At 44.4% G+C, this 26,512-nt stretch overlaps 4 protein-coding genes across 26 annotated transcripts in view; 3 read left to right on the top strand and 1 right to left on the bottom strand.

The window, feature by feature from the left end:
* SEC23B (SEC23 homolog B, COPII component) overlaps nucleotides 1-14,116 on the top strand; it is a 30,738-nt gene extending 16,622 nt beyond the window's left edge. For all 18 annotated transcript variants that reach the window (XM_086333773.1, XM_086333774.1, XM_086333766.1 and 15 more), the window contains 9 exons: nucleotides 286-375; nucleotides 1,344-1,450; nucleotides 2,713-2,866; nucleotides 5,258-5,335; nucleotides 6,397-6,558; nucleotides 7,391-7,477; nucleotides 8,745-8,900; nucleotides 9,279-9,344; nucleotides 13,650-14,116. In XM_086333773.1, the coding sequence (XP_086189899.1) occupies nucleotides 286-375; nucleotides 1,344-1,450; nucleotides 2,713-2,866; nucleotides 5,258-5,335; nucleotides 6,397-6,558; nucleotides 7,391-7,477; nucleotides 8,745-8,900; nucleotides 9,279-9,344; nucleotides 13,650-13,739 (990 nt within the window). In that variant the 3' untranslated portion in view covers nucleotides 13,740-14,116. The remainder of the gene's footprint in view (nucleotides 1-285; nucleotides 376-1,343; nucleotides 1,451-2,712; nucleotides 2,867-5,257; nucleotides 5,336-6,396; nucleotides 6,559-7,390; nucleotides 7,478-8,744; nucleotides 8,901-9,278; nucleotides 9,345-13,649) is intronic.
* Nucleotides 14,117-15,632: 1,516 nt separating this feature from the next.
* SMIM26 (small integral membrane protein 26) lies at nucleotides 15,633-17,223 on the top strand. Its single transcript, XM_086333784.1, has 2 exons — nucleotides 15,633-15,789; nucleotides 16,900-17,223. Exons 1-2 carry the CDS (start codon nucleotides 15,672-15,674, stop codon nucleotides 17,064-17,066), a joined length of 285 nt encoding a protein of 94 aa, XP_086189910.1. The 5' UTR covers nucleotides 15,633-15,671; the 3' UTR covers nucleotides 17,067-17,223.
* A 4,271-nt stretch (nucleotides 17,224-21,494) lies between these two features.
* LOC147360886 (uncharacterized) lies at nucleotides 21,495-23,771 on the bottom strand. Of its 4 annotated transcripts, none has more exons than XM_086333775.1 (2): nucleotides 22,343-23,771; nucleotides 21,495-22,057 (listed from the first exon to the last, which is right to left on the bottom strand). In XM_086333775.1, the coding sequence occupies exons 1-2, from the start codon at nucleotides 23,037-23,039 to the stop codon at nucleotides 22,020-22,022; spliced, it is 735 nt and encodes a 244-aa protein (XP_086189901.1). In that variant the 5' UTR covers nucleotides 23,040-23,771; the 3' UTR covers nucleotides 21,495-22,019. The 4 variants fall into 4 exon arrangements, with proteins under 4 accessions (XP_086189901.1, XP_086189903.1, XP_086189904.1 ...); XM_086333777.1 differs by having other exon boundaries at nucleotides 21,495-21,998; XM_086333778.1 differs by having other exon boundaries at nucleotides 22,359-23,771.
* Nucleotides 22,476-26,512, top strand: part of DTD1 (D-aminoacyl-tRNA deacylase 1) — a 130,865-nt gene continuing 126,828 nt past the window's right edge. For all 3 annotated transcript variants that reach the window (XM_086333781.1, XM_086333780.1, XM_086333779.1), the window contains exon 1: nucleotides 22,476-22,542. In XM_086333781.1, the coding sequence (XP_086189907.1) occupies nucleotides 22,500-22,542 (43 nt within the window). In that variant the 5' untranslated portion in view covers nucleotides 22,476-22,499. The remainder of the gene's footprint in view (nucleotides 22,543-26,512) is intronic.

The raw sequence follows: 26,512 nt of genomic DNA, 5'->3' as shown, positions 1-26,512 counted from the left end.
AATTTTACTTTTTTCGTGAAATTTAGATTTTCTTTATTTTTTGGCTGTGCTGTGCAGATGTGGGATCTTAGTTCCTTGACCTGGGATTTGAACTTGTGCCCCCCTGCAGTGGAAGCTCACAGTTCCTAGCCACTGGACTGCCAGGGAATGCCTGAAATTCAGGCTTTTGTTTGGAGTGAGATAGTCTAAGGGGCCTGTCCTCAGAGTCAGTACTTGTCATTAGCAGTTCATCACTGGAGTATCTTTTTTGTCTTAATTCTTTTTAATTCGTCTTCTCACCCCTAGGAGCTTGGTGTCGGTGGCACGAGCCAGTGGAAAATCTGTGGCCTGGATCCCACGACAACGCTCGGCATCTACTTTGAAGTAGTCAACCAGGTGGGCTGGATTTCTTTGTGAATAGTCATGTCTCCGTGTTGTGTTTTCTGGTTTATTACCGACCAGTGGCCTTTGGTTTCTCTCTCCAGAAGCTGATGCTACTTTGGGCTTGTGTTGGGTCCGATACCATTCTGGCATCATCTTTTTTATTCTTTCTGGGGTTTGGTCAGAGTCAGACAGGAGATTGCCCTTGTCACTTTATTGAACTGATAAGGTCATCAGAAGAGGAATGGCTTTTATCAGCCATCATAATGTTGGTGAATTTCTGAGTGTGTCAGTTTTTCTCCAGGATTTTACTGTTTTAAACTCAGACATACAGAAGAATGAGTAGAATTGTACAGTGAATACCCCAGTAGCCACCACTGAGGTTCTGTAATTGTCTAGCCTTCCCTCAATTCCTTCTATTTGGCTGGACTTTGAAGCAAGCTGCAGTTATCAGTGTCTTTCCTCGCTGAACCCCTCAGCATGTATATCATTAAGTCGTGTTCAGTGTTTATTTGAATATGGTTCTCTTGTTGCTTTTTTTTCTTTTTTGATCCCTGGGTCGGGAAGATACCCTGGAGGAGGGAATGGCAACCCACTCCAGTATTCTTTTAATTTTTATCTTTAGTTAATTTTTTAAAAAGTTTTTTCATTTATAATTGAAGGATGGTTGCTTTACAGTATTGGTTTCTACCATACATCAACATGAATCAGCCATAGATTTACCCATGGCCCTTCCCACTTGAACATCCCTCCCACCTCCCCGCGACATCCCACCCCAGTAAGTTGTCACTGAGCCCCAGCTGGTTCTCTGTTTTTGAGATAAGAATTATGAAAAGTGAAAAGCCCTGATTTTAAGTGTCACATTCAACACGCCTTGAGAACCTTGCTGTCACCATGGTGTTGGTCGTCTTAGGACGCACCTGCAGCCTCTGACTGCTTGTGTGGGGTCCTGCACTGACAGTCACAGGCCTCTTGCCCTGCAGCACAACGCCCCGATCCCGCAAGGAGGCCGAGGCGCCATCCAGTTCGTCACGCACTACCAGCACTCCAGCACCCAGCGGCGCATCCGTGTGACCACCGTTGCCCGCAAGTGAGCACCCCAGCTTCCTCTCTGCTGAGCCCCTGGTCTTTGCTGTGGAGGGAATCTAGTATCTAGTTGTTCATCTCTGCGATCCACTGATTGCATGGTCCTCACCAGCCCTTGCTGGCTCATTTGACCAGAGCAGGGTGGGGACGAGGGTGGGGGGAGGAGAGTGCAGGGGAGGAGGCAGCATTGCAGCTCACTCAGCTTAGAAGACACTCCTTTAGTAGGGATAAGTTCTTTAAAAGTGATGTTTCATTATTTTATTTATCAAATAAGTGACCCACAAGCATACCGTCCTCGTAAAAGATTCAAACAGCACATAGTTATGTAAAGAGTGGGTCTCCCTGCTTCCCCTGAGGTGAAGTACAGTTACCGTGCTGGCTTCACTGTCCACAGTCCCATTTCTGGGCAGTCATGTACCACGTGTGTGCATTATATATGTGATGGCTTTTGTGTTGGTGTGCATAAGCTTCTCTCGTTACTGTGTCAAGGACACCTTTCTTGTCAGTACATAAAGGCCTCAACGTTTATGTTTTGTTTTGAAGAAAAAAAAAAGCTGTTTTGAAGTAGTTGGTAAAGAATCTGCCTGCAGTGCAAGAGACCTGGGTTCAATCCCTGTGTTGGGAAGATCCCCTGGAGGAGGGCACGGCAACCCACTCCGGTATTCTTGCCTAGAGAATCCCATGGACAGAGGAGCCTGGCGGGCTGCAGTCCATGGGGTTGCAAAGAGTCAGACATGACTGAGTGACCAAGCACACATTAGATTCAGGTGTACAACATAGTGATCGCATGTTTTAATAGGTTGTAATCCGTTCAAAGTTATTATAAAATGTTGGCTCTAGTCCCTGTGCTATACAGTATGTCCTTGTAGCCAGTTTATTTTATACACAGTAGGTTTTACCTCTTCCTCCTTGCTCCTCCCTCCTTCCCTTTCCTGACTGGTAACCACTAGCTTGTTCTCTATTTGTGAATCTGTTTCTGTTTTGTTATATTCATTTGTTTCATTTTTTAGATTCCAGGTGTAAGTGAACATATTTAGTATTTGTCTTTCTCCGTCTGACGTGTCTCAGTAAGCATAGCACCCTCTAGGTCCATTCGTGTTGTTGGAAATGGTGGAATAGAATTCTCTTTTTTGTTGCTGAGTAGTATTCCCATGTGTGTGTGCATGTGTTTGTGCGTGTGCGTGTGTGTGTGTGTAAAAGCAGAGATTAAGAAGAGGTGCGTGTGTGAATGTGAGAGCCGGCCCTCACCCTGGGATGTCCGGTCAGTTGGGCAGACGTGCAGAGCCAGCTGAAGCACATCGAAGCGGCGTTTGACCAGGAGGCGGCAGCGGTGCTGATGGCACGGCTGGGGGTGTTCCGAGCCGAGACGGAGGAGGGGCCGGATGTGCTCCGGTGGCTGGACCGACAGCTCATCCGGCTGGTGAGTTGGGGGCAGTGGCACTGAGTTCAGTCTTGGTCTCAATTCTACTTTTGAGAAAAGAAAACTCATTGAAACCTCTTATTTTATATATTCTGTAAACAAGAGTTTTATCAGTTGCTTACCTCATACCAAGCACTGGTGGTTCTGAGAAGGGTGTAAACAAAGCATCAAATACACATTTTCTCCAGGGCTCACCTTACAGGTGGGAAGAGGCTCCACACGCAGGCTGTTTAGATGATGGTGTAGACCTAAGTGTGTTGAGGGTTGACTCGGGAGTCCCTGTGAATGCTGGGCTTCTGCATTTTCCCTCCAGACCTTGGACGGTTTGGGGGGGAGTTGGGGTGCAGCACTGCCAGCCTGTGGGCACAGTGTGCAGTCAGTGTGTGGGGACCTGCAGAGGCCATGGTCACAGGTGCCTGAGTGTGCAGCAGGAGAGCAGCCGTGCAGGTTGTTTGCGCGGTTCCCTGGTTGTGGAGTCACAGAGGGGAAGGGGCAAGTGTGGTTCTTGAGCAGAGGTGTGTCAGCAGCGTGATACCACCTGTCACCATGTAAGATCCATCAGAGGGTGAAAGGGCTGCTGTTGGGGAGGCCCATGGAGGATTTTTCTGGCTCCAGGGGGCAGAGGCCAGGATGGTGGCGGTACGGTTGGAGGGGAGAGGAAGTTTGGAATCAGGATGTATGCTGAGAGGAGGATTGATCGAACCTGGTCAAACTGTCTGTGGACTCAGAAAATCAACACAGAGTCAGATTTTAAGTGTGGGTAATTGCAAGAATGGTGGAGCGCTGGAAAAGGGGAAAGGAGAACAACTTGAAAGTGGAGGAAAGGAATCTCCTTTTTTTTTTTTTTTAATGTAGTAGTTTATTTTGAGTGTGAACTTGCAAAGCATGTCCAAGGAAAGCGTCCCCCTGTAGTCAGGAGAAGTCCTGAAGGAGCTCAGGTCAGAGGTCAGCACTGCATCTGGAGAAGGGACATGGGTGACACTGGCCTGGCCGTCAAGCTGTTTGTAGACAAGGAGGTGAGGATGGGAGGTGAGGAAGAGGGTGGAGGAGCCCGCCGCAGTCATGGGGAGGGAGGGGCCGGGCTGTCAGAAGAGGCAGAGGAGGATCAGTCGTTCGATAATGGGGTTCAGGAAATTGCTGCTCTAGTGGCTGGCTGACAGGAGAAATTGAAGAGGCTGGGGGTCCCCTGGCTCACGGCAGGAGAGGATTTATGATGGTGAGGTCTGTGCGAGAATGTGATGCAGAGAGGCTCGTTGCCAGAGATGAGCTTTCTCCAAACGGTGGGCAGTTGGATCCTTTGGTGACTAGAGGGTGTGTGAAAGAAAGGAGGGGGTGTGGGAGAAGGACATCGGAATGAAAGAGAAAATGTCGAGGTCCTTTAATGGACCGGACCCTGGTGGTCCGGAGTCGACTGATAAGAAAGTAAAGGAGAGAGAAAGAGGCTGATATTCCTTGGTTTACGCAGAAAGCCAATAAAATCCCTGACATGGGGCTTGCTCTGTTCACGGAGGCCTCAGGCGCCCTCTCAATGGGGTGAAGGCGCAGAGCGCCTTCTCGAGAGGGTCTTAGAAGCCGGGGCAGGAAAGTGAACTCAGAGAGCCTCTGTGCTCCAGGGGATAGCCTGAAAGAGAGAGAGAGAGAGAGAAAGCAAGACACGGGGACCAAAGCTCTGATGGAGCAGAGGTGTTTTATTCAATATTGTGTAGGTATTTATACTGTCTTACAAGATAGCTATTTTCAGCAGAAATAAAATCAAAATTTACAAGTTATCAAGGAAACATGAGGTCATCCATATGAAAGAGAGAGGGTTGTAAATAATCACTTTTACCATATGGTTCATAAAAAGGAAGAGGGTACTTATCACCATATAGAAAAACTAACGAAGGAAAAGCCTGGATTCCTCAGCCCCTGGGAGAGGCTTGCTTCTCCTTTTAATTCCTGAATATTTATGAATTAATAAAGAACAGAGGATTCCTGACAGATCCACAACTGCACACAGGAAGCCTCCTGTTAAATGCTTCCTGACAAGAAAACATTCATAAATTTGCCTGTGAGAGGACAGCGGAGTGGTAGAGAGATGGGATGTTAGGTTATCCCTGTCCTGGAGGTTTTCCTATGGAAGAGTTGCCTGGGATGCCTCTTCTAGCCCCTTGCAGCCGGCACTGCATGGGAGCTGTTAGAGCCCCACGTCCCAGATCTCCCACCCCTCCAAGATCTCCGGCCCCTCCAAGATCTCTCCATCTCCTCCCCACACACAGGTGTTGAGTGTTGAGTGCAGTGCTGGGCTGAGCAGGAAGGGGTGGAGGTGAGGGTGGGGCGTGGCCCTCTTCCCAGGAGTTTTCAGGTAATGCTCACTTTGTTGTTGTTTTTTTTCCTGTTTTCTCTCACCAGTGTCAGAAGTTTGGACAGTATAACAAAGAAGACCCCATGTCATTTAGGTTATCAGATTCCTTCTCTCTGTATCCTCAGGTAAGTAATACATGTTAAATAACAAAAGAAGAAAGTCATATAAATAAAGCTCACTGCTCTCAGGGTAAAGTGAAGACTCCATGTGTTTGGAGACTTCATCTGTAGGTGATGAAGGTCATTCAGGTCAAGGTCAAATGGTGCCAGAGCCCCTTGGGAGACACAGGGGACACCCAGAGAGCAGGTGCACAGACTTTGGGGAGAAGGCAGAACAGGCCCCTTGCTGTGAGGCCATGGCATGATCTCTGATTCGTGGTTTGCTGAGGGCCAGGCGCCTGTTTCACTTGGTGGCTGGGAGCCAGCCCTGTAGCCGGGCCTGGGGTGTGTGGGTCGGGCCCTTCACAGAGCAGCTTCCCCAGAACAGGAGGCAAACTCAACGTTTTCCTCCTTCCCTCAGGGATGCCTTAGTGAGGAATAAGTAGGAAGAAGCAGACTTTCATTTTTAAGGGAACTTGTTAGGACTTTGCTACACAAACAGGTATTACCTTACTGGATACTCGATTTGGTGAGTTGACCTAGATTTCAGTCTTTAGCTTGTTTAACTTGGACTCTAGGGCTTCAGGGAGGCTCAAGAGCCTAGCTCACTGGACGGGCTGGCTGGGCGGTTCTGACGTGTGTCCGTCTGGCCTCTGTGCGAACTGTCGAGGCTAGAAGAAGGCCCACAAGAAGACAAGCTTCTCTACCTTGGACCTTCCATGTGGAAACTTTGACTTCCCCAGAGAACCCCCTCTTTTTTAGAAATGTTTATTTCTAATTGTGAAAACCCCACAGCATACGATTGACCCTCTCACCCATTTTTAAGTGTGCAGTTTGGTAGTGTTGAGTATGTTCAATTGTTGAGCAGCAAATCTCAGCCACTTTCACCTCAGTAAAGAATGGTCATCTTTCAGCTCTCCCCTCCCTGTTCCCCGGCCATGGGCTGCCATCCCAGCCTCAGCTCACTGCGCCTGAAGGCCTTGGTCCTGAGGGCTGGTTCTTCTGTCTATGGGTGGTGGCAGTTCTGCTCTCTGGGGGTCTAGGAAGGTGACAGTTATGTGCTTTGTCCTTTTTTTTTGTAAATGCAGTTCATGTTCCATCTTAGAAGGTCTCCATTCCTTCAAGTCTTCAACAATAGCCCTGACGAGTCTTCGTATTATCGGCACCACTTTGCCCGGCAGGACCTCACCCAGTCCCTCATCATGATCCAGCCCATCCTGTATTCCTACTCTTTCCACGGCCCCCCAGAGGTAAGGGACCTAGGCACTAGGAATCAGCTGATATGGAGTGCTTTTAGTCTAGCAAGTTCACTCTTCGAGCAAAACTATAAGAAAGAAATCTTTTGAGTCTTTATAGTAATTTAGCAGCATTTCTGAGTATTAAAAAAACGTGCATAGGAAAAAGTCACAGGATGCATAAAATTAGAAAGCAGTCCAAATGTTCAAAGTAGGGAAGTTAAGTAATCAGAAATATTCACAAAGTTTAAGTAATAGAATAAAGTAAATCCTTATGTTAGATTAAAGATGATTTTTAAAAAGCCACCAGGAATGAAAACTATAAAAAAAAATAAACCACAATGACCATATTTGTTGTTCTTTAGCAGAAATTTTCAGATTTTCCTTAATGAGTTTAAGTATACTTTTATTATTGAAATAAAAGTCATAATCAAATGAACTTTAAAACTGGTATTAAAGGATGTTCTTTTTCATGTAGGCATTGTAGTTCTCTGTCATCTACTGCAGTAGATTTGAGAGAAATATGTCTCTGATAGAATTTATTTCTAGCACAAAACAAAATTTGGAATTATTTCTGGTTCCTAGAGCAGAAGATAACATTCATCTTGCTTCCCAGTTGATGAGAGATTATTTAAATCTCTTTCTTGTACAAAATTGAGACCTAGAGTTGCCCCATCAGAGCAGAAAGTGGGAACTTGGCACGAAGAGGGGGTGAACCTCCCTGCAGTGTATATTCGGCCCTGCAGCTGCCTGGAGGGAAGCGGGGGGCTGGCCCTGGGTGGGGGGCTGGCAGGTGGCCATGTGGGCACCAAGGGAAGACCCACGCCGTTCTCTCCCTGTGTTGCAGCCCGTGCTCCTGGACAGCAGCAGCATTCTTGCTGACAGAATTCTGCTCATGGACACCTTCTTCCAAATTGTCATTTATCTTGGTGAGGTAAGACCTTGGTTATGGTATTTGTATACTAAGTAATTTCAATATTACTTGCTGTAAGTAAATCTGAAGTGGTCCTTTTACATTTTTAAAATTTTTTTATGCAATTTTTATTTATTTTTTTGCAATTTTTAAAGGTTACTTTTCTCACGTTGTTAAGTACATCCTTGAGCTCTATCCTGCCCCTTCCTCCTCCCACCAGTAACCGCTAGCTTGTTCCCTAGATCTTTGTGACTGTTTCTCTTTCATTATATTCACTAATTTGTTGTATTTTTCAGATTCCACATATAAGTGAGCTGATCCAGTATTTATCTTTCTCTGTCTGACTTATTTCACTAGCATGACGCCTTTCAAGTCTATCCATGTTGTTGCAAATGACAAAATTTTGTTCTTTTTTTAGGGTAGAGTTGTGTATATATCCCATGTTTTCTTTATCCATTCATCTGTTGATGGACACTTAGGTTGCTTCCATATCTGGGCAGTTGTGAGAAGTGTGCTATGAACATTGGGGTGCACGTATCTTTTTTAATTAATGTTTTTGTTCTTTCAGATATATACCCAGAAGTGGTCATATATGATAGTTCTGTCTTTAGTTTTCTGAGAAACCTCCATACTTTTTTTTAGGTGGTCCTTTTAAATCACTATGATTTATTGCTTTCTGAGTTGTCAGGCAAAATCAGTTTACTTTTTCTCAGTGAACTCTTTATATTCACACTGTCCTTTCGGAATTGCATTAGAGTTACTAGTAAACACCGCTAAGTTTGGGACTAGAGTGTTTACCTGAGATAACATGGCCCAGTGAACCTTATGCCAGGTCTGTGGTTCCCAAGGATGGCTGTAGGTGGTGTTCATTCCTTTCTCTGAGAGGTTTGTGCCTTAAGGAAAGGAGGGATTCCTCAAAAGAAAATCCTCTATGTTCAAGGATGTTTTCTTTTTTTCTATTATATATTGATACATTCTTTACCTTCAGTTCATTTCTTTTTAACAACTGACTTGACTCTCTGGTGTCTGTACATTAGAAGTGATTTCAAATGTCCTGCAAGGAAGAAATTGTTTTCTAATATTAACAGGCGTTTTATAACCTGAGACTTTTTTCAGATGGTGGTATCCTGGTCAGATCCACTTGGCTCCCCTCTGCAACTCGTCTTTCCTGACTTAAGACCTTGTCACTAGAAACAGGTCCTGAGTGGAGTGTTAGAATGTCAGGACCATCCTAAGACTGTCATTACAGCATCTCCACAACAAGTTGTGATTTGTCTGTTTGCTGCAGACCATAGCCCAGTGGCGGAAGGCAGGCTACCAGGACATGCCCGAGTATGAAAACTTCAAGCATCTCCTGCAGGCGCCCCTGGATGATGCACAGGAGATCCTGCAGGCGCGGTTCCCGATGCCACGGTACATCCACACAGAGCACGGTGGCAGTCAGGTGAGCCAGCTCGGCCCGCTGCTCTGCTGGCCTCGTGCACGATGCCTCTGAAGGCTCTAAATCCACACAGCCTGGTCAGTATTTCACATGGTGACCGAAATCAACAGGCAGGTGGCTTCCAAATACAACTTCTTTCTAAATGAGTGGTTAGAATATGCTGGTGTGGAAAGGAGAGGATTACCAGAGTAAAATATACCTCGTCTTTCAGGAGCCCAGTGAATGGAGAGCCTTTGGGCATAAACTGAACAAATGGGTTCCCGTGTGGTAAAAAAACTTCTAATTTAACCAAAAAAAAAAAAAGTAAAGACGTTTTTTTCCTGTTAAACTAATATTAATGCCATTTTTAATCTTTAAATCTACTTTTTTTTTTTTTTTAAGGCTCGATTTCTTTTGTCCAAAGTGAATCCGTCTCAGACACACAATAACCTGTATGCTTGGGGACAGGTGAGTAACTGTCAGGAAATTGAGGAGAGGCCAGGCTACTTTTTTAAAATGTTGCTTTTAAATTCTACAAATTGGAGGATTCCCTGGCAGTACAGTGGTTAGGACTCAGCACTTTCACTGCCAGGGCCCAGGGTTCGAGCCCTGCCCTAGAACTAAGATTCTGCAAGCCACATGGTGTGACCAAAAAAAAAAAACCCGAAGTGAGAAAATAAATAAATGCTACAAATTGAATCCTTTTTGGCCCAGAGATAATTTGGGTGTTTTGCTGGGAAGAAAACTTTGAATAATATAGAAATTTTCTGTTACCAGCATTTTCAGTTTATAAGGTTTCAGTTACCTGAGAAAGTAGTCAGAAATAATAATTCATGACTTTTGATTACACACCATTCTGAGTAGCCTGATGAAGCCTCACACCTTCCTGTTCCCTCTCACCCGTGTTCTCTTTGTCTGGTGCATCCACGCTGTCCACACCACCTGCCTGTTAACACCTGTATAGGAAAACCTTAGTATATGCAGGGTTCCATTCTACCCGTGTGTGGTGTCAGGCACTGGAGTCTTGGAACCTGTCCACTGTGGATAAGGGGGCGACTAGAGTCTACTGTGTAGGCTAGGGGCAGGGAGACATGTGGATCCCCTTCTGCAGTGCACAGTGGAGTTTGATGGGTTCATGCCAAAGGACTGGATGCTGACCTGTGACCTCCGTGTGCTCCCCTCAGAGACACGCAGCATCTCCCCAAGCCCTCCGCTTCCTGCTCTGTCTCCCCTCTGCTCCTGCTCACCACTCCTCCTCCCTCCTCTTCACTTCTCAGCCCTGGCTTCTTTATCTGATTATTCCCAGCATTTATGTCTCCCTTAAATGAGTCTTATTTTTCATAGAGCATTCTTGGGGGTGGTAATTTTTAAAAATTTATATGCAGTTGTAAGAAATAACACAGAAAGATCCCCTATTCCTTAACCCAGTTCCCCCAGTGGTAACATCTTGCAGAGCTATAACAATATCATAACCAGGATATGGACATTGATGAGGTCAAGATATGCATTTCCATCTCCCCAGGGGTCTCTTGTGTTGCCTTTTATAGTGCCACTCACATCCCTCCTGCCTCCACCCTTTCCCTAACACCTGGCAGCTCATGTCCTGGTTTCCATTTCTGTAATTTTCTCATGAAAAAGGTTCCACAGGGAACTATATTCAACATGCTGTAATAAACCGTGATGGAAAAGAGTGTGAAAAAGAATATATTTACACATGTATATGTAGCTGAATCACTTTGCTGTATAGCAGAAACTTTTGCGAATCAGTGAACATATATGAAACCACACGGCACATAATCTTGGGGGACTGGCCTTTCTCCCCTCAGCGTGCTTATCTAGAGATCCAGGTTGTTGGATGTGTGGATAATTTGCTCCTTTATTGGTTGAGTAGTGTTCCATGGTGTAGACATACTGCAGTTTATCATTCACCCATGAAGAACAGCTGTGGTGTTCACAGTTTCTGGCCATTAGGAATAAAGCTGCTGTAAACATTCTTGTACAAGTTTCTTGAACATAAGTCTTCATTTCTCTGTGATAAATGCCTAGGAGTTCATTAGTTGAGTTGGCTGATAGTTCACAGTTTTTAAAGAAACTGCCATACTCTTTTTCCAGAGTGACTGTCTCCTTTTATATCCCCAGCTGCAGTGTATGAAGCCTCATTTCTCTGTCCTTGTCTGCGTATGATGTTGTCATTATTCTTATTTTGTGTCCTGACAGATGTGAGTGGTATAACATCGTGGTTTTGATTTACATTTTCCTAATAGCTAGTGATGTTGAACATCTTTTTTGGTGCTTTCTCATCTATGTGTTTTCTTCGGTGAAGGCTGTGTCTTGCCTATGTTTTAATTGGATTTGTTTTTTAGAAATGATTGAGTTTTGAGAGTTATATATTCTTGATGCTAATCTTCTGTCAGATTCATGGTTTGCGTATGTTTTCTCTCACTTCTGGTTTGTGTATACATTGTCTTCACAGGGTCTTTGTAAAGTAAAAGTTATTTCTATGAAGTGCACTTTTTTTTTAATGGATTGTGTTTTTGATGTCAAGAAATCTTTGTCTTACCCTAGATTCCAAATATCTCCTGTGACTTTTTTTACTTTAAATTTGCATTTCAGTCTGTGATCCATTTTGAGTTAATTTTTGTATGAGATGTGAGGCTTAGGTTTATTTTTTGTTTATGGGTATCCGATTGCTCCAGTACCATTACTTGAAAAGGCTACCTTTTTTCCATTGATTGCTTTTGCATATTTGTCAGAGATTATTTGGGCATATTTGTGTGAGTCCACTTTGGGGCTTCTGTTCTGTCCTGTTGACCTATGTTTCTGTCTCTCTACTAACACTATACAGTCTTGGTTATTGTAGCTGCATAGTAAGTTTTGAAATCAGGTAGACTGGTTTCTGTCACTTTTTTTTCAAAACTTGCTTAACTATTCTGATTTCTTTGCATTTCCATATGAGTTGTACAATAATCTTGTATCTATCTTTTAAAAATCTTGCTGGAAGTTTGGTAAAAATTGCACTGAACCTCTCTGTCAATTTTGGGAGAGTTGGTACCTTTATTGAGCTTTCCTATCTGTGAACTCAGTACGTCTCTCCATTTATTAAGTCTGTTTTTATTTCTTTCATCAGTTTTTCTTTTTTTCTTGAGTGACTCTGAGTGATACTGTATTTTTAATTTCGGTGTCCAGTTGTTCATTGCTAGTACAGGTCTTTAACTTACACTGGGATTACATCTGAATAAATGTATCGTAAGTTGAAAATGCATTTAATACACCTAACCTGCTAAACATCATAGCTTAGCCTGGCCTGCCTTAAATATGCTCAGAGCACTTACATCAGCCTATAGTGAGGCAAAACCATCTAACACAAAACATATTTTATAATAACACAGAACGTATTGAGTATCTCATGTAACTTATTAAATACTGAACTGAAAGTGAAAAGCAGAGTGGTTGTCTGGGTCAGAATGGTTGTGTCTTGGTTGTTCACCCATGTGATTAGTGTGGCTGACTGGGACCTGCCCAGCATCACAGGAAACGGGCTGTGTATCACTAGCCTGGAAAGAGACCAAAACTCAAGATGTAAAATACGGTGTATGATTTCTACTGAATGAGTATTGCTTTTATGCTATCATAAAATCAAAGAATCATAAGTCAGCAAGCATAACATAAAGTCATTTTTGTAGACTTGTGTCCTGTGACCTTCCTGAGTCACTTACTACCTTTGACAGTTTTTTGGTAGATTCCTTGGGATTTTTTACAGACTTCTTCAAGTAGAAGCAGTTTATTTCTTCCATTCCAATTTGAAACCCGTTATTTCCTTTTCTTGTCCTTTTATCTGTTTGCTGGGTCATTGATTTCTGCTCTAATCTTTATTTTCTTCTGCTTGCTGTGGGTTTATATCTTTCATCTTCTAGGTTCTTGAGGATAGGAGCTTAGATTATTGATTTGAGACTTTTCACTTCTTCACTGTATGCATTTAGTACTTCTGAATCCCTTTGCAGCATGACTTTTGCTGTGTCCCACAAGTTTTGATTGTTGTATTCTTGTTTTCATTCAGTTTGATACATTTTCTAAAATTTCCTTTGAGAGTTCTTTTTTGTCTTTTGGATTATAAGTGTTTAGTTTCCAGAGATTTTCTTTTTGTCTTTAGTTATTGATTTTATTTTGATTCCATTGTGGTTAAACAATATACCTTGCATTATTTCAGTTTTTAAAAAATTTGATGGTTTGTTTTATGGTCTAGGATATGGTCTGTTTGGCCTATATGTTCCATGGTCACTTGATTGGGTATTCTGCTGTTGGATAGATTTATAGATTGTTCTGTAAATGTCAGCTAGGTCCTGTTAGTTGATGGTGATGTTGAATTCTTATATACTTCTGCTGATTATCTGTATAGTTCTATAAGTTCTTGAGAGAGGATGTTAACATTTCTTACTCTTAATGGTGAGTTTGTTGCTCTTTTGAATTCTGTCATGTGGGAGCCAGCTCTGGAGGAGTCCTGAGAATTACACAGAGGATGAAGTAAGAGAGCATGTTCTCAGAACTGTGTAGTGGCAGGGATGGCCAGATCTTAGTGGATCAGGGAGGGTTTTGTGAGGAAACTATGCTTCACTTGAAAAAATTAGTTAGCTCGGTAGGAGATGGGCATGGGTGACAGGAGTATTCTTGGCAGAGGGACAGCACTTCTAGTTTCCTGAGGGGAAAGTCCCTAATTTATGAATTTTAACCAGCTTTTAAGATACCTGCCAGTAAACCCTTCTCGTTTTATTTCAGGAAACGGGAGCGCCCATCCTCACTGATGACGTTAGCCTGCAGGTGTTCATGGACCATCTGAAGAAGCTGGCTGTCTCCAGTGCTTGTTGAGTTAAGGATATAGGCAGGAAATGGAAGAAAACACTGTCATTTTGTGTTCACAAATGTTTATAAAGGCTTAACATTCCTTTTACTTTGCCAATGAATTTTAATAAATAATCGAAGTGTTAGTAACTATTTAGATTTTAATTTATTTATATTCCTTATCTGTGCCCTTTTCTTACTCTCTGAAATTTTAAGGTCATAAACATTTTGGTATTGGTAGATGTTTATATGCTTTTTGTATCCTAACTTTTAGAGTCTGTATAAAATCAGAGCTAATGTATTTTGGCAACTTGCTTACATGAAAATCAATGATCAGAAAGGAAATAAATCTGGATGGAGAAAGCATTGGTTAAAATAGTGCTAATACATATTTGATTTCTGAAGTCTCTGTAAGTCTTGAGTATGTTTTATGTAAATTCTCCAACAAGTAATTCCTGAACTTAATCTTCATTTACTGTCCAAATATTAACAGATAAGGAAACGTAAGAAATAATGTGCAGCTGTTGAGGCTGAGTGGTCTGGAGTGGCACTGTCCCTCCCTCACCTGAGATACAGAGAACACATTGGTGGTTACCAGTGGAGGAGGGATGGGGAAGGGTGAAATGGATTAAGGGGGGGGGGTCTGTTGTACTGTGATGGAGGGAAACTAGGGATTGTGGTAGTGAAGTGACTGCAGTGCATACAGAACTTGAATTATAATGTACATGTGAAACATGTTATAAACCAACGTTACCTCAATTATAAAAATTCTAGCTATTCTACCCAGTGGAGTTCATTCTTGTTTTGAGGTTATGTCCCCTTTCACATAGGCCCCCGATGGCTAAGATGGTAAAGAATCTGCTTGGGATGCAGGAAACCTGGGTTTGATCCCTGGGTGTAGAAGATCCCCCTGGAGGAGGGCATTGCAACCCACTCTGGTATTCTTGCCTGGAGAATCCCATGGACAGAAGAGCCTGGAGGGCTACTTGAGGTCGCAAAGAGTTGGAGATGACTGAGCAACTAACACACAATTGCTACGACAGCTGTCATCCAGGAATTTCTTTTGTTGGACTCCTCTGTTAGTTTCCAGGAGTAATAAGGACCTAATCTATAGTGCAGGAAACTACTCAATACTCTGTAATGACCTATATGGGAAAGAATCTAAAAAAGAGGGGATCTATGTATATGTAAACTGATTCAGTTTGCTCTATACCTGAAACTACAGCATTGTAAATCAACTATATTCCAATAAAAATAAGTGCCAGGGGCTTTCCTTGGCAGTCCAGTAATTAAGGCTCTGCTTCCAGTGCAGGGGTCTTGGCTTCATCCCTGGTCAGGAAACTAAGATCCCACAAGCTAAGGGGTCCAAAAAAAAGGGGGGGGGGACCCCAAAACAAGTGCCACCTGAAGCCTTTGTAAGGCATGTCGTTACAATTATGCAAGCTCCAATACTTTGGCCACTTGATGCAAAGAACTGACTCATTGGAAAAGACCCTGATGCTGGGAAAGGTTGAAGGCAGGAAGAGAAAGGGACGACAGAGGATGAGATGGTTGGATAGCATCACCGAATGGATGGACGAGTCTGAGCAAGGTCTGGAAGTTGGTGATGGACAGGGAAGCCTGGCATGCTGCTGTCCATGGGGTCGCAGGGAGTCGGATACGACTGAGCGACTGAACTGAACTGAGAGGTGTGCTTAAGAGAAGCTGTCATAGGGCCCCGTCACATGGAAGGCAAGGTCGTGGGTTCCAGGCAAAAGACGGAAGCCCTCGGGCCCAGCCCCACACCTGAGTTCTTTCCGGGTGGGAGGTCCGTACTACACGCCCCAGGATGCATCGGGGGCCAACGCCGGAAGCGGCTGCCCAAGGCGGCTCTTCATTGGAGGCGGCGGCGGTGACGCGCAGACCGGAAGGCCCGCCTTCACCCGAGACTCGGAGGAGTGTGGTCTACGCGGCGGTGTCATGCGGCCGGCGCAAGCCCTTCGTTGGTACCGGCGGATGTCAGTCGTTTACGGACTGGGCGCCTGGACCCTGCTGGGCTCCTTGATTTTTTTGAGTCAGAAAAAGAGCAAGCCGCCAGGTACGGCTCTCTGGCAGGACCTCCGCAGACGCGCGGCCTTTCGTGGGCCGTGTCCGGGCGGTTAGCGGAAGTGGCTTCGCGGGGCCGCTTCCCCAGGTTTATTCTACGGAGCACTGGGGCGACTGCTTATCGTTATCATGGAACCAGGCAGGAAAGGACTTTTAGAGCCTTTTCCCTCGACCTTGCTGAGTTATTGAATGAGGCCGTCACTGTCCTCAGAATTTGAAGAATTTGTGAGGTTCCCGGTCAAGTGTCAAAAGACACTAGAAGGTGGTTTAAAGAGGCGATGCTCCTATAGCATCAGCCTTCCTCCCATTCAGCGAGCAAAGGGTTTCAGGACTTGCACCTGCTGGAGTATTGAAATTTTCCCAATAGATTACCTACCAAAGAGGAAATCCTCCAGCTTTCAGAAATGGGGTATAAATCTAGTTTCCTCCAGAGTAGGCGTTGCCTGGGGCTTGGTGGGGAGCGACTGCTAAAAAAATCAGGGTTTTTGTGTGTGTGTGTGTGTCTGGTATTCTAAACTTTATTTGGTGCTGATTGCACAGATCTGGAAAGACTAAAAACTACTGAATTGTATAAGTGAGTTAAATGTGTATATGAAAAATATATTTCAGTAAAGCTTTTTATGTAAAAACTGTGCTGATGATTTCGTTTGGTGTTGAAAATTACCAGGGGCCTGAAAATACACATATCCACAATTGAGCGTTTTAAAACATTTATCTCTGTAGTGGTCATTTGAAAAAAAAAACAAAACATTTATTTATTGACTGCGGGTGTCTTGGTTGTGGCATGTGGGATCTAGTTCCCTGATTAGGGATTGAAATAGGACCCCTTGCATTGGGAACTCCGAGTCTTAGTGTCTGGACTACCAGGGAAGTCCCCTATAGTGGTCATTTTTTTTAAAAAATTATTTTAAAAAATTCTTTTGACAATGGTGTCAGGAATCTGATGGGGTGGGGTAATTCTTACCTTAGTTTATTTAATTTTCAAGACTCTACTAATAATTCTAATGACTGCTGTATAGTTAGAAGTTTGTGATCAACTATAAAAAAAAAAAGATAAAAAAGTTAATGATGCAGATGTTCCTTTTTTTTTTTCTTTTTTAAGGTGATAAAGTAGAACAAAAGGATGCCTCAAGAAACGAACTATCTGAGCCCCCACAAGGCTTTTATGTGGAAACGATTGTCACATATAGAGAAGATTTTGTTCCAGTTACTGCCAGGATCATCAATTATTTGAAATCATGGACTAGTGGCCCTGGACCAAAATCATGATTGACTGCTGAACTCTGAAAACAGAACTTTGGTTCAGCATATACATTTGAGAGATACCTTGATTTCCACTTTCCATTTGTGAAAAGTGAATACATTTAAGTTTGCTTTAAAATAAAATAAAAAATAGGCAATAAATATCCCCTTGAAGAAAAGTAAATTGCATATTCAGCGGGTGTCCTTCTGTATCACAGGAGTGAAAGATTGAAGTGAAATATCATATTGAACTTTGTAAACTTGGTGTTCTGAAATTAGTTGATGTAACTTTATACTTCTTTCATGTTGCTGTCAAACAGAGCTTCTGTGGTCCCTTTAAGATTAGGTTTGGGAAACCCCCACGTTTAGTTTGGGACTTGGAGCAGCCCTTTGTGTACTATGTGGGTGCTTGGTAAGTGTATTATGAACTGGGTCGTAACTCCTGGATTCAGTAGACTCCATCGGTTCTTTAGGAGCAGCACAGATACCCTCATCCTTTCAGCTGATGTGGATTAAATCCCAACAGTGGCTACTAGTATTCTAGAGATGGGGGTACAAAGTGAGGATCCGGGTCCTTGCCCTCTGGTGCTGCAGGGTTTTCTCCACTGGTCTCCGTTGGTTGCAAGTGACAAACCCACGTAAATGCACCTAAATCAGAAGGAGATGTATATGAAATACGCGTATGAACATGGAATTCCCTGGCAGTCCAATGGTTAGAACTTGGAACTTTCACTGCTGGGGGTCCAGGTTCTGTCGTTGGTTGGGCAACTAAGATCCTGTCTGCTGTGCGGTGCCAAAAATGGAAAAGAAAAGCTCCGTATAACTTGGAAAAATATCTCAGATTTTCTTTTCCTTGACATTTTTGAAGGATTATTCTAGTTACTCTGTAGTTGTTGTTCAGTCACTCAGTCGTGTTGGACTCTGTGACCCTATGGAGGATAGCATGCCACGCTTCCCTGTCCTTCACCATCTCCAGGAGCTTGCTCAAACTCTTGTCCACTGAGTCAGTAATGCCCTCCAGCTATCTCATCCTCTGTCGTCCCCTTCTGCCTTCAATCTGCATTCTGTAGAATGCTCCTTAATTTAGGTTTGATCTTGCTTCATGATTGGATTCAGATTATATGTTTTTGGCAGACAATACCACTAAAGTGATAGCATGTCTTTCCTCAGTGAAGTATCAGAAGTGTATGATGTTTGTTTTACTACCGGTGATACTATTTTTGGCAACTTAGTGTGTAGTACTTTGGCCACCTCATGTGAAGAGTTGACTCATTGGAAAAGACTCTGATGCTGGGAGGGATTGGGGGCAGGAGGAGAAGGGGACAACAGAGGATGAGATGGCTGGATGGCATCACTGACTCGATGGACGTGAGTCTGAGTGAACTCCGGGAGTTGGTGATGGACAGGGAGGCCTGGCTTGCTGTGATTCATGGGGTCGCAAAGAGTCAGACACGACTGAGCGACTGATCTGATCTGATCTGAGTGTGTAGTATTTAACATTCCAGCATAATATTTTGTAGTCTTTTCTGGCCAAATGACTCTTTCTTGTTTTCAACTTGAAACTTTCTCTTCTAGGGGAGGAAAAAGTTTTCCTTATTCTCCTCAGGTCTGAAAAAGTAAAGTGATAGACAAATCAACAGGAGAAAAGCATACAGATTTATATAAAGTTTTCAGCTACCCACTCCAGGACTCTTGCCTGGAGAATTCCATGGACAGAGGAGGCTGGCATGTTACAGTCCAGGGGGTTGCAAAGAGATGACTGAGCGACTTTCACTTCACTTACATGACATGAGAGTCTTGATAAGGAGATGAAGACCTAAAGAAGCAGGCCTGTGTTTTGTGTGTGTATGTATGTTTTTGTCATTATGTTTGCAATTGCACTCATCTCACACGCTAGTAAAGTAATGCTCAAAATTCTATTTTCCAAGCCAGGCTTCAGCAATACATGAACTGTGAACTTCCAGATGTTTAAGTTGGTTTTTGAAAAGACAGAGGAACCAGAGATCAAATTGCCAACATCCGCTGGATCATCGAAAAAGCAAGAGAGTTCCAGAAAAACATCTATTTCTGCTTTATTGACTATGCCAAAGCCTTTGACTGTGTGGATCACAATAAACTGGAAAATTCTGAAAAAGATGGGAATACCAGACCACCTGACCTGCCTCTTGGGAAATCTGTATGCAGGTCAGGAAGCAACAGTTAGAACTGGACATGGAACAACAGACTAGTTCCAAATAGGAAAAGAAGTGCGTCAAGGCTGTATACTGTCACCCTGCTTATTTAACTTATATGCAGAGTACATCTGGAGAAGGCGATGGCACCCCACTCCAGTACTCTTGCCTGGAAAACCCCATGGATGGAGGAGCCTGGTGGGCTGCAGTCCATGGGGTCACTAAGAGTCGGACACGACTGAGCGACTTCACTTTCACTTTTCAGTTTCATGCATTGGAGAAGGAAATGGCAACCCACTCCAGTGTTCTTGCCTAGAGAATCCCAGGGATGGCGGAGCCTGGTGGGCTGCCGTCTATGGGGTCGCACAGAGTCGGACACGACTGAAGTGACTTAGCAGCAGCAGCAGCAGCAGCAGCAGCAGCAGAGTACATCATGAGAAACGCTGGGCTGGAAGAAGCACAAGCTGGAATCAAGATTGCCGGGAGAAATATCAATAACCTCAGATATGCAGATGACACCACCCTTATGGCAGAAAGTGAAGAGGAACTCAAAAGCCTCTTGATGAAAGTCAAAGTGGAGAGTGAAAAAGTTGGCTTAAAGCTCAACATTCAGAAAACGAAGATCATGGCATCCGGTCCCATCACTTCATGGGAAATAGATGGGGAAACAGTGGAAACAGTGTCAGACTTTATTTTTTTGGGCTCCAAAATCACTACAGATGGTGACTGCAGCCATGAAATTAAAAGATGCTTACTCCTTGGAAGAAAAGTTATGATCAACCTAGATAGCATATTCAAAAGCAGAGACATTACTTTGCCAACAAAGGTCTGTCTAGTCAAGGCTATGGTTTTTCCAGTGGTCACGTATAGATGTGAGAGTTGGACTGTGAAGAAAGCTGAGCGTCGAAGAATTGATGCTTTTGAACTGTGGTGTTGGAGAAGACTCTTGAGAGTCCCTTGGACTGCAAGAAGATCCAACCAGTCCGTTCTGAAGGAGATCAGCCCTGGGATTTCTTTGGAAGGAATGATAGTAAAGCTGAAACTCCAGTACTTTGGCCACCTCATGTGAAGAGTTGACTCACTGGGAAAGACTGTGATGCTGGGAGGGATTGGGGGCAGGAGGAGAAGGGGACGACAGAGGATGAGATGGCTGGAAGGCATCACTGACTCGATGGACGTGAGTCTGAGTGAACTCCGGGAGTTGGTGATGGACAGGGAGGCCTGGCATGCTACGATTCATGGGGTCGCAAAGAGTCAGACACGACTGAGTGACTGAACTGAACTGAACTGAAGAATCATGGAGGAACATGACAGGTTAAGGAATATGAGGTAGGCAAGTAAACTGGGGGAAACTGCAAAGCTTATTGGTTCAGATTCTTCTTGGTGAGCTTTTGTCTTTGGAAATAAGACTGCTCCTTTCCTCCCAGTATAGAGGGGCATCTCTCACATGAGAGTTTGTGACCTGTTTCAGGAGAGAAGGGTCAGGGTGACACAGGCTGAAACCTGGGACCTTCAACCTGAGTGCTTGCACCTGGACAGAGGTCAGCTCCAGCAACAGGATACAAAGAAACCATAAGGGACTACAAATAACAGCACCCATGCACAGTCACAGTGGGGCAGAAATGAACGTGGATATGTGCTCAGTAGCCAAGTTGTGTCTGACTCTTGGGATCCCATGGACTGTAGCCTGACAGGCTTCTCTGTCCATAGAATTTCCCAGGCAAGTACACCGGAGTTTGGAGAAGGCAATGGCACCCCACTCCAGTACTCTTGCCTGGAAAACCCCATGGATGGAGGAGCCTGGTAGGCTGCAGTCCATAGGGTTGCGAGGAGTCGGACATGACTGAGTGACTTCACTTTCACTTTTCACTTTCATGTATTGGAGAAGGAAATGGCAACCCACTCCAGTGTTCTTGCCTGGAGAATCCCAGGGACGGCCGAGCCTGGTGGGCTGCTGTCTCTGGGGTACATGATTGAAGTGACTTAGCAGTAGCAGCAGCATACTGGAGTTGGGTTGCCATTTCCTTCTCCAGGGGATTTTCCCTGACCCAGGGGCGGAACCCGAGTCTCCTGCATTGGCAGCTGAATTCTTTCCACTGAGCCACCTGGGAAGCCCACAATTATGAAAACTAAGATACAAAAAGACCATAAACCAGCTGCCATTTCTGAGGTGCTCAGCACAAAAGTAGGGCAGGGAAGACCAAGTTTGGTTCAGGAATATCAGGAACCCCATTCCTCTGTACCCACCAGCACTATCAGACTGAAGAAGACACACTCAGAGGAGTTTTGTTTTTTTTTTTAATCTGTGACAATGATTGTTAGGGTAATATCTGTACAGTCCTTTGCAGCTTTCCAAGCACTTTTACACAGTGTATTTTATTCAAACCTTCTAATAATCCTGTAAGAGAGGCCAAATATTAGGATTAGAGAAGGAATTAGAATTACAGAATCATGTATCTCTGCAGGAAACATGACAGGTAGGTCAAATGAGTACTTAAACAGTTTGTTGTTCAATTGCTCAGTTGTGTCCGACTCTGCGATCTCACGGACTGCAGCACACCAGGCTTCCGTCCTTCACCATCTCCCAGAGCTTATTCAAACTCGTGTCCGTTGAGTCGGTGATGCCATCCAACCATCTCCTATGTTGCTCCCTTTTCCTCCTGCCTTCAATGTTTCCCAGCATCAGGGTCTTTTCTAAGGAGTTGGCTCTTCGCATCAGGTGGCCAAGTATTGGAGCTTCAGCATCCGTCCTAATGAATGTTCAGGGTTGATTTCCTTTAGGATTGACCTAAACAGTTAGATGGCTATTTTAGGCAGCAGATCCTCTTATGTCTGGTTTCTGAGGAGCTGCAGAGGGAGGAAGACAAGGGAAAAGGAATTTGGGAGGATCTGGAGTCAGAGGGGTGGGAAACGGCAGGAGGAACACGGTTAGGATTAGGAATCGGGACAAAGCTGGGATGCAGGGATGACTGGCGGGATGTGAGCAGAAACTTAGCACCTGTGAGTCTGCCTAGGAGTGGGGGCCGGGAAAGGGGTTGAGTCTGGGCGGGGCTCAGCTCTGGGTGGGCAGGAACGGGGAGTGGGCGGGGCCCACAGCGGGGCGGGGCTACACGGAGGGCGGGGCCAACTTACGGAGGGCGGGACCAACCTGCGGTGGGCGAGGCCGGCGGGGCCGCGCTGCGGCGCGCTTCCGGGTATCCCCGGCAGAGGGCGCCGGCCGCCGCGCCGCCCGCGGAGTCCCCGAGGCCGGAAGCCGCCCGGCGCCGCCCCGCTCGCCGCAGCCGCCGCCATGAAGGCCGTGGTGCAGCGCGTCACCCGGGCCAGCGTCACAGGTCAGTCGGGCGGGGCCGGGAGGAGCCGCCCTGACCCCGCGCCCGGTTGCCCCTGCCAAGGGTTCTCCCGGGCGCCGCCCCCGGGCGATCCCAGCCCCGCGGCCCCGAGCACCCCGACCGCTCCTCCGTCCCCCGGCCCGCGGCGCTCTCCAAGGGCCGCCGGGTCTCCGCTGAGGGACGCGGTGACCGTCGTCTTCAGCGGCGCTTGCTTTTGTTCGGAGCGCGGATGGCCGCACCCCCGGGCGTCCCCCGGCCCGCCCTTCCGCGGGGTGTTGCTGGGCTGCGCGTGGGGGGGCGTCTCCGGAGCGCGCAGCTCCTCCCCAGCCGCTCCCCTCGGCGTTTGTGCCTTTCTGTCCCCCCACACCCGCCCCGGGTTTTCTCCGTGTCCCGGTCTTCCTGGAGCTGGACGCCCCGCGAGGTGCGCGCTCCTGACAGGTGTTCGCAGGGGCTGGTTCTGAGCGTGTTCGCTCCCGTAACCCGGGGAGACCCTGAAGCATCGGGAGGCGTTTCTTTCCACCAGTCTCTCGTGGACCGAGCCTCGCGGCCCTCAGTCTTTCTCCTGGTCACTTGTGGTCTCGTGTGGACATCAGGGGTCCAGATGACTAGTGGGTACAAGGGAATCGTTTCAAAACTCAGACAAGATCATAAAGATGTTAACATTATTATTTTTTTTTGGAATGACTACATTGTCTTCTAGTCTTTCCTATTCTTATTGGCAGAATTCTAGTATTGTTTCCCTTGTAGATAACCCTGCCCTCAAGCCAGTGTATACCAAACGCGTGTTTTTGTGTCCAAGAAAGTATAGCTCTAAGAACGAAACAGCAAACTCCCCTAAAGAAACCATCAAACTCGGTAAAACCATGTATTTAAATCTGAGATTCTACTTTTCAGTCCTGCAACATGATTTCTGAGGTGTTTTGGTAACTGGTTTGCGATATGGTCCTGGAGTAACGGGGGATAGTATAACTCTGGGGTTTATTGCCTTTTTTTTTTTTTTGAGAAGAATTTTGCAGTCTGCTCAATGTGATCGTCATGAGCAGCCAGCACACTTTGCAGAACGTTGAGTTTTGGTCCTAACCGACAACTCTCCATTCTGCCAATCTGATTAAAAACATGATTCTGTGAGATTAGCTGCATAGTTTGAATGATTTTAGTTTACTATTTAAATTACATGCTTTGGATTAAAAACAACGTAGAAACCATCCTGCATGTTAAGGAAAAAAAAAGAAAAAACATGCAAGAGTGCTAACTGTGGTTAGGAGTTAATAAGATGGAATTCTCTCGCAGTGCTGGAGGAGCCTTTGGTTAGCCAGGCCTTCTCCTTGAATTACAACAGAGACATTTTCTGATTGCTTTAGGATGACTGGCTCCACTGCCATGTGGCCTTTCGTGAGTGGCATTTTATTTCAAAGGTTCTAAAATGCAACTTCCGATTTTATGAGTGACAGAGGAGAATATTAGGAGTCACATTATGTAGTAGCCTCCTTTATGAACATGGTCCGGCACATTGATGCCTTAGCTTGGTTATTGTGATCATCTAATTTTAAAAGCTTTAAAATGATGGAACATTTCAGACATATTCATATGGTTACATGGATGGAACAAGACAGTAACCCCCATGTCTATCACTCAGCTTTTTCTTTAATTTTTATTGGAGTATAGTTGACTTACAATGGTTGGTTTTAGGTGCATAGCAAAGTGAATCAGTTACACATATACATACATACCTCTTTTTTAGATTCCTCACTCAGCTTTATGAGCTGAAATGTGAATAGATTCATAGAATGTTGGAAAGAGATTGGTTGGGTTTGAATGGATTAATTAGGTGGTGAATTCTTCTCAAAGAAGAGGTCTTGTATGGTGCCAACATACATGGCATCAAATAAACTATTTTAGTTTACTTATAAACTAAATAAATTTATATTTACACAAAATAAATTTATATTGACTAAATATCTCAGGTCTTTCCTAGCCCTGTGTTTTTTCCCTTTAGAAATCCATTTGTCTATAATAAAACATCCCTAGGGAGGGGCATAACTTCTCCAAAAGGAAAGTGTCATTTCAAGGCTTTGGTGCATAATTTGTTCTTTAGGACAATACCACATTATGAAAATGTTGAAACTCTTCACATAGTGATTTGAAACACTTCAAATTGTGATTCTACTTCTGAGGATTTATCTACGATGTTAATCCTAATTGTGGAAAAAGCTTTAGAGGGATGAGCCAGCAGAGCCCTGAGGTCTCTTAGGGCAGTCACACTGCTCTATATGATAGTGTCATGGTGGATATATGTCATGAGACATTTGTTCAAACCCCCACAACACCAAAAGTGACCCTTGGTGTAAACTGTGGACTTTGAATGATGACGTGTCCATGGAGGTTCATTGTTTGGAACAAATATACCATCTGATGAGGGACGTTGGTGGTGGGGGAACTGTCTGGGGGCAGGGTATATGAGAAGCCTCTGTACCTTCTGTTCAATTTTGCTATGAACCTAAAACTATGCTATACAGAAACGTCTGTTAAAAAAAAAAGGTCTTTAGTGTCCAAAGATTTTCACCACGGTGTTATTTATTGAAGTGAGAACTTGAAAGCAAGCCATTTATCTGGCCAAATAGGATGGTTAGTCCATCCATGGATAGAATGCAGCTGTTTCACTGGATGGGCTGCAACTAAAAGATGTTTAGGAAAAGCTCATAATGTGAAAACATGCCCATGTGCTGTTAAAAGATGAGACACAAAAATTTATATATAATATTATTCGGTGGAGAACAAATATGGAGTAAAATCTGTGAGTGGAGAAATCTCAAAAGGAAATCAATCAGTAACATACTAAAGTGCTTGTCTTTGGATGTTCTGTGTTCTTTTTTTCTTTCCTGTTTTTTTAAAAAATTTCTATAATGCATATGGCATTACTTTAATGGTGAACATAGTTCAATAATCATTTTTTCAGTTTTTAAAATATACTCTGGGGAAAAATTTTAAAATACTGATATTGTAAGAAAATAATATGGATTTAATTAAAGAACAAATAGAGCCGAAGTTTTCTAAAGCCATACAAACAGGCAAACAACCCTGAGTGTTTACTGGCTATGTCAGGATAGATGATTTTGGTTTCATATTTTGAGTCAGTGGTTCATCACTCATAGTCCATTACAAAAAAAAAAGCATAGAAGAAAATATTAAAATGTTTGGTTTTTTAAAGTATAAAAATAAGAAACGTTAAGCTGTAAAAAGAGTTATTTAAGGAATAAGTCGAGGCATATACTTTCCTGGTTTCTGACTGTCAGATGGTCCCTTGTCAGATGCCTGCAGAAATGGAGGGTTTCTCATTCTTTCCTGAGCTTGCAGGATGTGGGACATGGCACAGTATGCGATGCCTTGTCAGGAACATTTATGGATATTATCATCCAGCAGAAGCAGACAGCAAAAAAATATCAGAGCTGACCCTTCTCTGGATTGGAACATTAGGTCAGTACAGAATAAAGTAACCAAACATCAATAATCTAATGAGCTTCAGTAACAAGTTGGCCCTAAAATTGAAAATTATGAAGATAAACATTTGAAATATGGCTTTAGTTTGACCCCTGTAATAATGTTTCTTGCTTAAGTAGTGTGCCACCATTGATAAAATGGTAGTGTTGTGTACTTGCTGTTTAGTCCCTAAGTCGTATCTGACTCTTGCGACCCCATAGACTGTAGTCTACCCAGCTTCTCTGTCCATGGGATTTCCCAGGCAAAAACACTGGAGTGGGTTGCCATTTCCTTCTCCTGGGGATCTTCCTAGCCCAGGGATGGAATCTGCATCTCCTGCATTGGCAGGTGGATTCTTTACCACTGAGCCACCATGGAAGCCCAGAGTGTACAGTTGACTCTGCTGCTGCTGCTGCTAAGTCGCTTCAGTCGTGTCCGACTCTGTGTGACCCCATAGATGGCAGCCCACCAAGCTCCCCCGTCCCTGGGATTCTCC

The sequence above is a fragment of the Bos grunniens genome, chromosome 13 (assembly GCF_055505025.1).
Source record: "Bos grunniens cultivar Pamir isolate PY7600 chromosome 13, Bosgru_T2T1.0, whole genome shotgun sequence".
In the NCBI taxonomy this organism is placed as follows: domain Eukaryota; kingdom Metazoa; phylum Chordata; class Mammalia; order Artiodactyla; family Bovidae; genus Bos; species Bos grunniens.
This window is presented reverse-complemented; position numbering and strand designations above follow the sequence as displayed.